The 13,286-nt window shown below is 50.8% G+C and overlaps 1 protein-coding gene across 7 annotated transcripts in view; it reads right to left on the bottom strand.

Annotated features, from left to right (window-relative positions):
* Positions 1–12,562, bottom strand: part of FGFR1 (fibroblast growth factor receptor 1) — a 51,602-nt gene extending 39,040 nt beyond the window's left edge. For 5 of the 7 annotated variants that reach the window (XM_058720644.1, XM_058720645.1, XM_058720648.1 and 2 more), the window contains exon 1: positions 3,821–3,996. In XM_058720644.1, the coding sequence (XP_058576627.1) occupies positions 3,821–3,908 (88 nt within the window). In that variant the 5' untranslated portion in view covers positions 3,909–3,996. Of the gene's footprint in view, positions 1–3,820; positions 3,997–12,240 lie in introns of those variants that run through there. The other 2 variants (XM_058720646.1, XM_058720647.1) reach the window with 1 other exon arrangement.
* Positions 12,563–13,286: the final 724 nt, after the last annotated feature.

The following is a 13,286-nucleotide window of genomic DNA, read 5'->3' as shown; positions in this document are numbered from 1 at the left end:
AGGACAATAGCAGCATTATTATTTAATAATCAGCAGGGCTAAGACCATACAGTGATACTTTACCTTTGTGGGGTACCTTATGGTTTACAAAGCGCAGGGACAGATTTTCCCTAATGACCTCCCAGCAATTCTCTGAAGACTGTGGGGGGCACGTACTTTGCTATCACAAAGCTCAGGAGGGGTAAAGCTCTGTGAAAGAGCCACACTGCACCCACAGGGGGACTTAACCAAACAGGGATCTGGGACTCGTCCCCGGAGTCCAGTGGACTTCCACATCTGTGTCCTAAGGCATTCCACACCACCCAGGGAACAAGCCCCTCACCACGTGCTGTCTTCTGTGGGGTCCCAGGAAAAAGCACTCACAACTGTCATTTATTGCCCACTGACCATGTGCCAGGCACTGTGCTAAGAGCTCTGCACACATTCTTATTGGATCTTGGGAGCAGATGTTCATTATCATTATATTTTATAGAAGTTCCACACACAGGAACTTTCCCAAGAGTCAACAGTAAGAAGTGGTGCCAAAATCAAAACCAAGGCAATTGAGCAAACCTTATGTCCACACGAGACTTACACACAGATGTTCACAGGAGCTTTATTAATAACAACCAAACCTGTTAACCCAAGTGCCCATCAACCGGGGAATGGCTACACAGTCACCACATAATGCCATTATGTGAAATTCTAGAAGAGGCAAAGCTAGTCTATAGTGACAGAAAGTAGATCTTCGGTTGCTGGGGTCAATGCTGCATAGGTGACTGAATGCAGAGGGACCAGAGGGAAGTTTTGGAGGTGATGAAAATGTTCCCTACCTTGACTGGGGTGGTAGTCACATGGGACATTATATTCACCAAAACACACTATACCCTTAAAAATTGGTGTATTGGGGCATCAGGGTGGCTCAGTGGGTAAGCATCTGACTCTTGATTTGGGCTCAGGTCATGATCTTATGGTTTGTGGATTTGAGACCCGAGTGGGGCTATGCACTGACAGTGCAGAGCCTGCTTGGGATTCTCTCTCTCCTTCTCTCTCTCTGCGCCCTCGCCCCCGCTTGTGCTCTCTCTCAAAATAAATTATATTAAAAAAATGGATGTTATTTTTCAAAATGTAAATTATGCTTCAGTTGATTTTTTTTTAAATGGCGGTCTGACTTCAGTCTTCACTGCTGCAGAGCCCTCCTAATAGCCCCCTCCACCTTCCCTATTCCCTCCCTTCTGTTCCTGGCCTGTGTTTCCTCCTCATCAAGACCTTCAGCCCCCTGGCTCCACCCTCTATCACCGCCTGGGCTTCCTTTCTCAGGATCCACAGCCAGTGGATTCAGTGAACCTCTCGACACCCACCCCACCCCACAATTCCTTGGGCCTGAGACCCATACCATTCACTTACTCCATTCTCCATTTCTCAAGGGCAAAGGAGTTTGATAGAGAAAGATGAAGAAAAAAAAAAAGCACTTTAGGGCCCAACATAAATTCATATTCTCAAACCTCATCCAAGCCCTCCTTGCTTTTTGGACTCCCTTATTACCGTCTACACTGTGGCTGATCCAAATCTTTGCTCCTCATAAACCTTCTGCCCTAACTCACTCCTTTTACTTTCATTCTGTCTCTGTCTCAAATCACCCAGAGTTGACAGCCAACCTACTGAAACCCACAGATTCTATTTCTATAGTGTCTGCTGGTTTTCCCTTCCTTTACAACTCACGCCCCCCACTCTGGTTCCTTCCTCTAGCTAGACATTCAAAACAAACAGCTAAACAAACAGCTAACTCGTCTGTCTGGCAACTGTGGTAACAGCAGTAATAACTACCAAAACTTTACCTGTAGGTGTCTTATCTGGGTACCTCATTTAATGCTTTATTACTGTCCCCATTTTAAAGATGGGCAAACTAAGGGGCATCTGGGTGGCGTAGTCGGTTAAGTGTCCAACTTCGGCTCAGGTCTGATCTCACCATTTGTGAGTTCGAGCCCCACAAGGGGCTCTGTGCTGACAGCTCAGAGTGTGGAGTCTGTTTCGGATTCTGTGTCTCCCTCTCTCTCTGCCCTCCCCCCCTCACACTCTCTCTCTGTCTCTCAAAAATAAATAAACATTAAAACATTAAAAAGAAAAAGAAGATGGGCAAACTAAGTCTTAGTGTGCTTGAGTAATTTGTCAAAGCAAGTAATACAGATATTAAATGGCAGAGCAGGACTCAAACACAGACTTCTTCCCATCTATCCAAATTCAACTGCCAAGTTAATTTTCTGAAAGCTGGATCCACATCACTACCTGCTCAGAACTTTTTGAGATTCCTAGTATCTACCCATTTATTCCCAGTATCTACTCATTTAAGCATAGTGTCCTTAGCAGGGTGTTAAGGCCTTCCATATGCTAACGCAATTCAATTCTTCCAGGTATTACTCCCCACAACTACCTACTCACTGGGCAAGTCATTCTGTATACACCTTATACATCTTGCCTCAGCACCCTCATTCATGCTAGTCTACCTGGAATGCCCTCCATTCCCCTCCAAACCAACCCCCCTTGGCTGTCATCCAACAAACCCTCACCCATCCCTCTAGACCCATCTCAAATGCTCTCTGCTCTCCTCTTCCTCTGCATTCCCACTGCATTGTTATGACTCCACTGTGTGGTTAAAACACAGTCTACCTTGTATTTAGTTACCTCTGTACTTATCTTCCTGATAATAAACTCCCTGTGGGCAGAGATGATCACTCCCACTTTGGGTCTCTGGCATGTTCTAGCTCAAGTCTTACGTTCAGCTCTGTCTCCAAATGCAACATTAGTCTGTGTGGTCCACCCAAGCACACCTTCCAGAAAGTCTCATGTGATCTTCCCCATCACCATGAGAGTAGACAAATATTTTCACTCATGATTTATCACTCAAACGGGTCCTGACAGTTGAGACTGATGGTTCTTTAAACTCAGCCACTACCTCACGTGCACACCTGAGCCTCTCGCCCACTGCCTGCCAACCTTCGTATTTGTGTGATGAGCCACCGAGTCACAAGCCACACTACCCTTTGGCAGCAGTAAGTTCTCACAGTGGGTTCTCACAGGCCCCTGAAAGCCACTAGGTGTGTTATATACCTGTAACCTCCATGAAGTACTTTCACAATTCCAGTAAATCCCATGAGCAAGTCCTTCTCGTTACTAATAATGTCCGACTTTGTAAGAAGCTATAGATCTCCAGGAGCATCCATGCACCATAATGCTCCCTGGCTTTCCGTCTCTCTGAAATCCCTCCAGTGGTGCGTATCCAAAGCAAACCGCTCGGCAGGCTTCCAACCACAGCCTGTCAGACATGGCCAAGGACGGCAAAATGGCAGGCACGTGGCCATGACTGCCAGCCCTCAAAGAAGATGGAACAATTGTCTTTGGAACAATTGTCTTTGAAACAATTTTCTAGAAGCCAGAGGTCTTTATCAAGCTCCCATACCCCTCAACATCCAAGTGTTAAACAAATTCATAGGTCACTTGTGCCCCATTTTATGTCATCTAGGTTGGGGAATCAGCTCTTAGATCCCAATCAGAAGTTCTTTTTCAGGAAGAGAAAAGACTACATTTCCGCCCTAAGCAGGTCACCTCTGGCAAATGGACGTCACTAGCCTTTATGACCCCAGCCTCTGCTGAAGCTGGGTGTGTTTATAGCCAGGTGCAAACCAGCCCATGTATTTTGGAAGCCTCTCCTACAAAAAGGAGCCCTTTGCTCCATCCGGGGTGGAGCCTTGCCTTCCCGGTCAACCACAACATCACCTTTGTCCTAGCCTGCCAGGTCTCCGAGGCCCAGGAGTCCAGGCTGACCCCTCAGCCCGTGCCTTACCTTGTTCGGGCAAGGTCGGGGCTGGCCTGGCAGTGCAGAGTGTGGCTGTGACCAGCACAGCCAAGAGGAGGTACTTCCAGCTCCACATCCCAGTTCTGCAGTTAGAGGTTGGTGACCAGGCTCCACACCTCCATGGAGACTCCGTCTTGAGCTTGATCCTCCTTTTCAAGCTGACTCTAAGGAAAGAACAAACCAAAAAGTTAGGAGAGTCTGCGTGGGAGGGGGGAGATAAGGAGAAAAAGGAGTTAAAGTGTGTCACACAGTCACCCTGTCCAGAAGGGTGCTTAAAGCAAAAACTTACTCTTAAGGCACAAAGAAGGGAACTGTGATCCTGCCCCAATACTGAATTTGAGGTTATAGGCTTTAATTAGACAAAACAGTGCTTTAATTCAGCTCTCTGACTACTTCCTGAGTGTGGGCTACATGGCAAGCCTTGTTGGGAAAATTGTCGTGAAGTCCTCCAAGGCAAAAGCCCCAAGATGATTTATGCTGGGAAAGCAAAGAGCCTGGTGAAAATCCCCTCCCCTTCACAGGCAAGGGCTCCGCAGAGTGTGGTGGGGCTGCGGGAGGCCCCCCCGCGTGCTGGTGCCCCTCCCAGTACACACTGCACTTCCTCCAGGGCAAACCAGCCCTTTGGTGAGGGGTAGAGAAGATGAAGAATTCTGGAACAAACCAAGGACTGGGAAACCAGTACAACGCTGACCTTCTCTGGACCTGTGCAACCAGGAAGCTGCAGTGAGTGATCTCCTGGGTTCTTTCTTTTGGTCTCTAACACCACACACATCGCAGGGATCTCTGGTTCTATGAAGTTCCCATATGGACAGAACACAACTCTCACCAACTCATAAAGGACCTCAAAGCACAGAACCACGAGGTGGACGCAATGCCCCTCCCCGACGCTGCAAGATGTCTAGCAGAAATGGTTACGCTGAAGAATACGAAGGTCCTTGCCGGGACCCATTCCAAAAAGCACGGACTGTAGCCCCTTACCCTCCTCAGGTTTGGAGTGGTAAAATTTTAAATACCCACTGAGGGTCTTAAGGATAGGATCGTTGCTGCTGCTAAGCATTTACCAAGTGCTAAGACTTTCTGGGCCCTGTTTGGACTGGGGTAGGAGTGACGTCTCCATATTATAGGTTGCTTCTGTCCTAAATGCTCCAAGGAACCATCCAAGTTATTTGGAGAATCCACTTCTCCGGAACATGCCCTAATGTGGTGCTTCAGCCCTGCCTCCTTGGAGCAGACAGGGCCCCTCATGAGTGAGTCAGTCCCCATGAGTGAGTCAGTCCCGGTTGGCAGAAAACCCCCAGATTCTTGGCTTCGTTCACAGGCGCTGGCTAGTGGGAGGAGGCATGTACTACCACTAGCTTCCTTCCAGGGCTTTACTAAAATTTGATAACTTCAAATCGTTAAATAAATAAACATTTCTCTTTCAATGTTCTAAATTTAGGAAAGGGACTTGAAGAGACAGAACAGGATATTTACTGAACACCTACTATGCATGAAGCATGTACTAGGTAAAATTTATACTTCTAAAACATCTTCTCTTCCTCACTATACACTTTTGGGGGTAGGAATTACTATTCCCCTTTAAGGGATGGGGAAACTGAGACTCCAAGAGGTTGAGTACTTTGCTCCTGGCTATGCAGCTGGTAGGCAAAAGCACCGGGACACTCATCACTCGTTTTTAATGCTAAAGGACAGGGCCCAGGGGCCAAGTAGGGGTAAGCAAATCTGGCTCTATCTGGCGCAAGCCCATTTTCTCCAAAGAGCATCTCTGTGTCATAAAGAAACCAAGCAGACATGGACAGACCCAAGGTAGCTCTGGAGATGGGAGCGCCTCAGTTCCTTCACCTGAGAGAAGACCCTTGGAAGCAGAACACAGATCTGTCTAGGACCGTCTAAGGGCCGAGGATGGGGCACGGTCCCTGGCCTGGGACAGAAGCGATGCTTGCTACAACAGGGCGTCCGTAAGCCACATCCCACATCTCATTATGCCCCCAAAGATACACCAAACAAAAGATACAGGCTTGTCATCCAGAAAGGTACCCCTGGCTAAGAACCTAAGCATCACAGGAACCACCAGAGTAATGAATGAATTTTCAGTATCCAGTGGAAAGGGTGGTACCATGCTGAGGCGATTAAGCTTGTTTTCAATGCAGCAGACAGGCGGCTTCCACCACCACTCAGCCACTCTGTCCCCCAAAAAGCCTCTCCGGCTCCCTCACAGGTGTGGCTGGCTGTGCTCAGCTCTGCTATCAGTGCATGTCAAACTCTTCTAGCTGCTTCTCTCCAGCTCAACCCCAAAAAGGTGCTTCTCTCTGGGCCTCAAGTCCCACATCTGTGAAACAAAGGACGTCAAGAAAACCCAGCCTCCCAGCACCAACCCCTGGAATGAGAAGGGTCCCCATTCCACAAACCTACAGAAAACACGGCAACCCAAACCACCAATCCACATACTGTCTGGGACCCTAGAACTGTCACCTCTTCCTTTACCACACCCCCCTCTCCTTCTACTAATTAATGAATTCTTAAAATCCCCTAGGGACAGTCTCCCTCCTTCACTGCTGGACAGATGTGACCTGCAGCCTTGCAGGTGTACCAGAAGCTTCCTCAGAGACCTTGCAGCTGGCTCTACCCTCAGTCTCTCCCATACCAGTCAGGTCTCCGGGGACCTGAAGCACCCCCTCCCCTCCCCCCCCCCACCCCCCGCCAACCCCACCTGGGCACGGAGGTTCTCAACTGGGGACTGGAGGGGGGGGACACAACCTCTGCATTTCCCCACTTGTTGGAGAAGGTATTTGCCCAGCCTCCATCACAGGTGGTTAAGAGATCATATGGGCAGCATGGGTGAAAGAACCTGCCCTCTCCTAAGTACAAATCCATGTAAGGAATCATAGACACTGTGCTTTGAGTCATTCCTGGCCAGCACTCTCAGGAGACGTTGGTAACTGGTGGCAGAAGACACAAACTTCCTATCTTTACGAAGGTATTTCTCACTATCTATCTTCAAACCCTATCCTCTAGACCTAGGTATCCCATGCAATGGCCACTAGCCACTTGCAGCTGCCAAGAACTTGCTTAGAATGTGGCTAATGTGAATTAGGACGTGCTAGAAATGAAACATACACACCAGACTTCAAAACTTGGGTGTGAAAAAAAGGAAGGTAAAGTATCTCATCAATAATTTTTTACATTGATTACATGTTCAAATGATAGCATTTGGATTTATGAGGCTAAGTTAAATAGATTATTAAAATCTCAACCAATGAATTAATGAAAGTGAATTCCACCTGTTTCTTTTTTCTGAATTTCAAACATGGCTACTAGAAAAATCTAAGATTACATGTGGCTCGTGTTCTATTTCTTTTTTTTTTAATGCTCATTTTTGAGAGAGACAGAGTGTGAGCTGGGGAGGGGCAGAGAGAGAGCAAGACAGAAAATCCAAAGCAGGCTCCAGGCTCTGAGCTGTCACCACAGAGCCCGATGCAGGGCTCGAACCCACAAACCATGAGATCATGACCTGAGCTGAAGTCGGATGCTTAATGGACTGAGCCACCCATCGTGCTTTATTTCTATGGGACAGCATGATCCTAGGCGATCTTCGTGCTCTGCCCTCTTCTTTGCCCTTCCCATCTTTAATGGGCCAAGCTTTCTTATTCTCTGAATCCCACCTCAAAAACAAAACAAAAAACAAACAAAAAAAGCCCCCTACCTCTTCCACAAGTCTTTCTTGAGCCTTCTAGCTGAGGCTCTCATTCCTCCGAATTTCCAAAGTATCATGGGATCACAAGCTCCTTAAGAAGCAGGGTCTGTGCCTGACTAACTTTCGCTTAATACCCTTAGCACCCACGATCTGCATAGCAGATGCCGACACATTTGTTAATTGGATGAGTAAGTGAATGAAGGAAAGTCTGATTGAAAAGAAACTGATACAGATCATCTTTTTTTTTTTTTTTTTTTTTTTTTAGTTTACGTATTTTGAGAGAGAGCAGGGGAGGGGCAGAGAGAGAGGAAGAGAGAATCTCAAGCAGGTTTCATATTGCTGGTGCAGAGCCTGACTCGAGGCTCGAACTCACAAAACGTGAGATCATGACCTGAGCCGAAAAGGGTCCTACGCTTAACCCACTGAGCCACCCAGGCGCCCCCAGATACTCTTGAGGAAAAGAGATTGCCAATGCCACATAAAAGCAATAGTCAAGTACTCCTTCTTAGCCAGCCAAACTCTATCTCAAAAAATACCAAATGAGACATTTTCTAAACATTTCGATTCCTCAGAATTGAGGAAGTAACATCAAAACGTTCATCCCTTTAGATGGGAAGAAGATTGACTTCTTAACAGAAATGGTCGCACTCCCCCAAAGTGAGTATTCTCTACTCACTGTTGAGAATACCAGGGCAAATAATTAATAGACACCAGAAAAAAGTTATGCAGCTCAGCTTGTAAAATTTTTGTTGGTCCAAGGGAGACACTGTTTTTTTTAACAATATTTTATTTACTTATTTATTTATTTTTTGAGCAATAGAGCACAGCAGGGCAGGGGCAGAGAGAGAGGAGAACACAGGATCCAAAGCAGGCTCCATGCTGAGAGCATAGAGCCCAATGCGGGGCTCAAACTCGGGAACCATGAGATCCTGACCTGAGGCAAAGTCAGACGCTTAACGGACTGAGCCACCCAGGTGCCCCAATGGAAACACTATAAATGTTGAGTCTTTATAAAAAATGTGTCCAATGTCCTTGGGAGGGAGGTATACCAAAAATTAATAATAATAAGTGAAATACTAATTGCTCCACCATAACCTGGGAAACCTTGCTTTTGAAGACAAAATGGACTGGTGGAACACCACCATATTCACCATATTCTTGGAGTTGTTCACCCAAGTGACAGCTATTTACCTGGGAGGGGGGGGGAGGGGGGCGCATAGGGAAGACCAAATATAACTTCTTTAATTGCAAGAAGTGGTAGTGACAGAGAATTTCTGTTTAAGGTAAATGCAAGCTGAGGGAAAAAAGCACATATGCTGGCCCAAGTCTGGAATTTAATCCTCTCTGGAAACACCAGAATCTTCTCTAAAGCTCTACATCTGGACTCCCACCAGTCCCTGGTGCATCCAGACCTTTGACAAAGCTCTTGGGAAGACAAATGCAAGGCAAATTTCCCAAGAGGAAATTAAACTCATCTCAAGGGATGAGGCTTTTTCAGAACAAGACATTTGAATCAATTCTATCTACCTTCATTGACTCTAGCAGGCTCAAACTTTCTCAGGAAGCTCTTCCCTAACAGCCATCTTGATGAAAGAGATTTAAAAATGGAGGCAAGTAGAGTGTGTTCAGAGAAGCTGGCTCATGGGAGCAAATCCCCTGCTTTAGGAGTCTTCTTTTCAGGTCAATGCCCCAAACACAAAGCATACAACTAAAAGCAAAAACCCACAGATTTTCCTTGGGTCTCCATGGCTGGAATCTGCCTACTCAATGCTCAGTGTGCTCTTCCTGCCCTCTGGAGTCCAAGCTAGCTCAGGCTTAGGTATACCTTGATGTACTCTAATCTCCCTCAAGACACGAGGGACAACAGCATCTGCAATGTTCCTACTCTATTTCTTCCTGTGCTTTTGCTTCACTTGCTCTTCTACTGGAACTTTCTAAGTTCAAGGAACTTTGACCAAGGAAAAGAAGTACCCAAGGCTGTCTACTTTGGAACCAAAGTAAGTGGTGCCCCCTCTGGCCCAAATCCCATTAGTGAAAACGTCTACAAAATGGGCATTTGTACAGGCACGGTAAACGCAGGCAGTGAAAGCACACATGTCTAAGTGGCTCTCCATCCGGATGGCCCTCATTAAAGAGCTGACACTTGGCTATGACTAACAGTGAATGCAACAGATATTTCAAGGCGCTTGTCACTGATGCAGTATGTAACCAACCCTGCTAGAGCCAGGCCCCAGCAACCTCCTGACCCCAAACACCCTGTGCTCCTCCAGGGGTCAGCGGCAGCCCTGGAGCTTCTCCCAACTGGGGTGGGGTGGAATACATAAACAAGTCATTAGAGGGGCAGGCCATCAGGACAGACAGTTGGCAATGGCTCTCCCTTGGTCACTGCAAGGAAAGGAGATGACCCAGGCTTGGGGGTAATTAGCTAGACTGAGACACGTCCCACGGGGCCCTGCTACTTAGCTTTTAAAGCCTCAGAGAGGAAACCAGGAGGCTGGGCCCAGGGGGAAAATGGCCACTTTCTGCTAAACAGTCTCAAGGCTAAGGTTCTACAGTTTAGACGCTATTCCAAAAAAAGCGCTGGTCCGGAGGTGCAAAGGGCAGGGCACATCTGCGGAGGAAACAGTCACCTTAATTACCATGTCTAGAGAAAGTGCGATTTCATTACAGCCTCCAAACTACCGCCCAAAGGAGGAAACCAGAGAAGTGTTTTCAATTTGAAAGAGACTGGAAAAGAGAGGGTGAGAGCGACCAACTCTCCCCACCCTCCCGCAACTTTGGACCATAAGGTGCCTTCCTACCTCAAAGGCTATTACAAAACAAAAACAAAAACAACACACACACACACACACACACACCCTCAACAATCCAACGCCGCGCTTTCAACCCTGTAGCCCTTAAGAGGTAAAATGTCTCACTTCAGTTTCCAGCCCACAGAACGACTTTAAAACGCCCAAGGAGAGCCCCCAGCAGCAACAGCGGCCGCCCCCCTCCCATGCCCCCCGCAGCTGCGCCCCGGGCTCGATCCAGGGAGGGTGGAAAAGGAACGCGTGACGCCACCACGGGGCGGTCAGACACCGACGGCGAGCTACGGACAGGGTCAGAAACCCTGGCTGCTCCAGCTCTAACTGAAGGGACGGAAAAAGGAATGCTATGGTTCCAGAAACTTCCGTCAGGGCCAGTTCTGGGTCAAACCCATGGCCAAACAGGCCACCTCCAGCAGAACCGTTCCCAAGTGCCACCGCCCCTAAAATCGTGGCCCCATCTCCCACGACGCCTTTTTCCGGCACAATCTAGACAGCATCTCCACCATCAGATTCGAAATAACTTGGGATCCAGAGTAACTCTCTCTTCTCTCCAAGTCTCAAAAAAATTTTAAAGAGGGAGGTGGTAAGGACAAGTTGAAGAACAGCAGTTTTAATTTGGGTGAGGGGGAAGGGAGGGAGAGGGATGTTAATGTGGCTGCGGTGTGGGGCGAAACGGAACCAGATGCAGCTGCTACATCTGGAAAATGGGGGAAAAAAGTGTTGGGGGAAAAAGACACCGCAGAAATTTTTTTGGTGGACCAATAGCTTCTGGGCCCAGAAAGAAGCAAGCTTCAACCACCACCACCCCCTCCACCCCCGCGCGAAGGTGTCTGGCTGCCTTCATAGGATATGTGTTAAATGAACTCCGTCTACAATGCCAATAAATTCCTCTGCAAACGAGGGTTCCTCTTTTCCCAACCCCAAACATAACGGGAGGCGGGAGCAGGGCGGGCAGAGGGTCTGAGCCAGAGAAGCAACAAGCAGCGCTGCCGAGTGAACCGCACCGGGCAAAACCCTCATCCCTTCCCCCACCTCCTAGAACCAGATTGGAACTGAACGTTCCCCTCCCCCGCCCCCCACCCGACCCCATAATGGGGCTTAACATCACCCGCTGGGCGCCCTCCCTTCCCCAAACTTCCGACCTTTTCTGATATCGACTAAGTAGAAGAACCCCCTCTGGAAAAGGGAATTCCTTTCTCGCTCTCCGCTACAGCCGATTCAGCCATTTGGTGACGACACCTCCTTAAAACCTATTCGAGGAGAGGCTAACCTACCCCTCCACTTCCTTCCTTCTTCATATCCCCATCCACCCACCCGCAACTCCGACCCCAGACTTCCCCGGGGTGGGAAAGGACTCAGAAATACCTCGGGTTTTTACCGTTCCACCCAAAGCTACCTGCTGAATTGGGGTGAGTCCCCACTGGTGGATTAAAAAGAGATGGGCTGGAATGCAACACACACACACACACACACACACACACACACACGCACACCCCCACCTCGCTGCCCACTCCCGCCCTCCCTCTCCAGTCCGAGGAAACCGAGAGCCGCCGCCGCCGCCTTCGCCCCGGCCCTGTCCCTCCCAGGTCTCACCGCGGAGCCGCCGCCGCCTCGCCAGCTCCCCAGCGCGAGTTGGCGGAAAAGTTGGGCGGCAGGAGGAGCGGCGGGACCAGCGCGGGGAGGGGGCGCAGAAGGCGACGCGAGCGGGGAGCTGGGAGGGGAGACAAAAGGGGGGCGCAGAGCGCTGGGAAGGGAGTCAGGAGGTGGAGGGGGCGCGTAACCAGTGGAGGGAGGCGCCGGACCCAACTGGGCTGCGGCGGGGGAAGCGCGCAGCCAGGAGGCTCCAGCGCCGGGGGCCACTCGGGACGCCAAGCCCTCCCCGGATCTGCGGGCGCCGCGGCTCTTACCTCACTCGGCGCTGCGGTTCCGCCTCTGGAGAGTCCGCCGTGGCTTGTGCGGGCGGGCGGGCGCCCGCGTCCCGGGCTCCGGCCCGCCGCCCCCGGGCTCCGCTCGGGTCCTGGCGGGGCCGCGAGAGTCCCGCGGCCGGCGCTCGACTCCCGGTGGCGCTCGGTGCTCTGCGCCTCCAGCCCGGGCGGGAACAATGGAGCCGGAGCTGGTGCCCCGGAGGCGGGGCGGGGGGAGGGCTCCCGTCCGCCGCCCGGGGTCTCCAGACCCTGTGGCCCCCCTCTCCGGAACCGGGCGGCGGCGCCTCACGCTTCTCGCAGACCCGGCTTCATCGCCCTGAGGGGTTCCCGGCGCCGCGGCGTGCCCGACTGCAGCACTAGGACGGTGCGCGCTGCGGGGCGCCCCTCGGACCGGCGAAAAGTCCTCGGTCTCCGCTGCTTTTCCAGCTGCGGCGCGCGCTCGCGCCCGGAGAAGGCGAGGTCGCCGCAATGCGCTAAACAGAGTCTCGGTCCAGTCGGGACGTTGCCGCCCAGCTCCGGGCACAGCCTGGGCTCCTCCGCGCGCTGCGGCTGGACCAGAGTCCGGGCTCCCGCTCGCCGCCGCCCGCTGCCCAGGCCGCCGCAGCAGTACCCGCAGGAGCGCTCCGAGCGCTGTGCGCCGGCGAGGCGCGAGGGCTCGCTCTCTCACTCCCACCCGCGCTAGTCCCACCCCCTCCTCCTCCCCCTGCTGCTGCCTGCTGGGCCTTGTAGTTCCCAGCCGCGGCCCCCGAGCCGGAGGAGCGGGCCCAGCGGCGCGGCGCTCTGCGGCTGCTTTGCTGCAGCCTGGTCTCCCTGGGCGCGCGTGCCCCTGCATCTGAGCACCGCCAGGAGGGCGCCCGAATTTCAGGCAGTGGACACAGAAGCGGTTTGGGGGGTGAGGTGGGGAGACGCTGTAATCCCGAGGTTTGACTTGCTAGCCCCTGCTTTGGAGTCGCACTTGACTGTGTGCCTTGGGGAAATGATTCACTCTAACTCTGTTTTCTCTCTATGAAAAGGTGGATAATAGTGCT

This window comes from Neofelis nebulosa, chromosome 3, assembly GCF_028018385.1.
Source record: "Neofelis nebulosa isolate mNeoNeb1 chromosome 3, mNeoNeb1.pri, whole genome shotgun sequence".
NCBI classification, from domain to species: Eukaryota; Metazoa; Chordata; class Mammalia; order Carnivora; family Felidae; genus Neofelis; species Neofelis nebulosa.
This window is presented reverse-complemented; position numbering and strand designations above follow the sequence as displayed.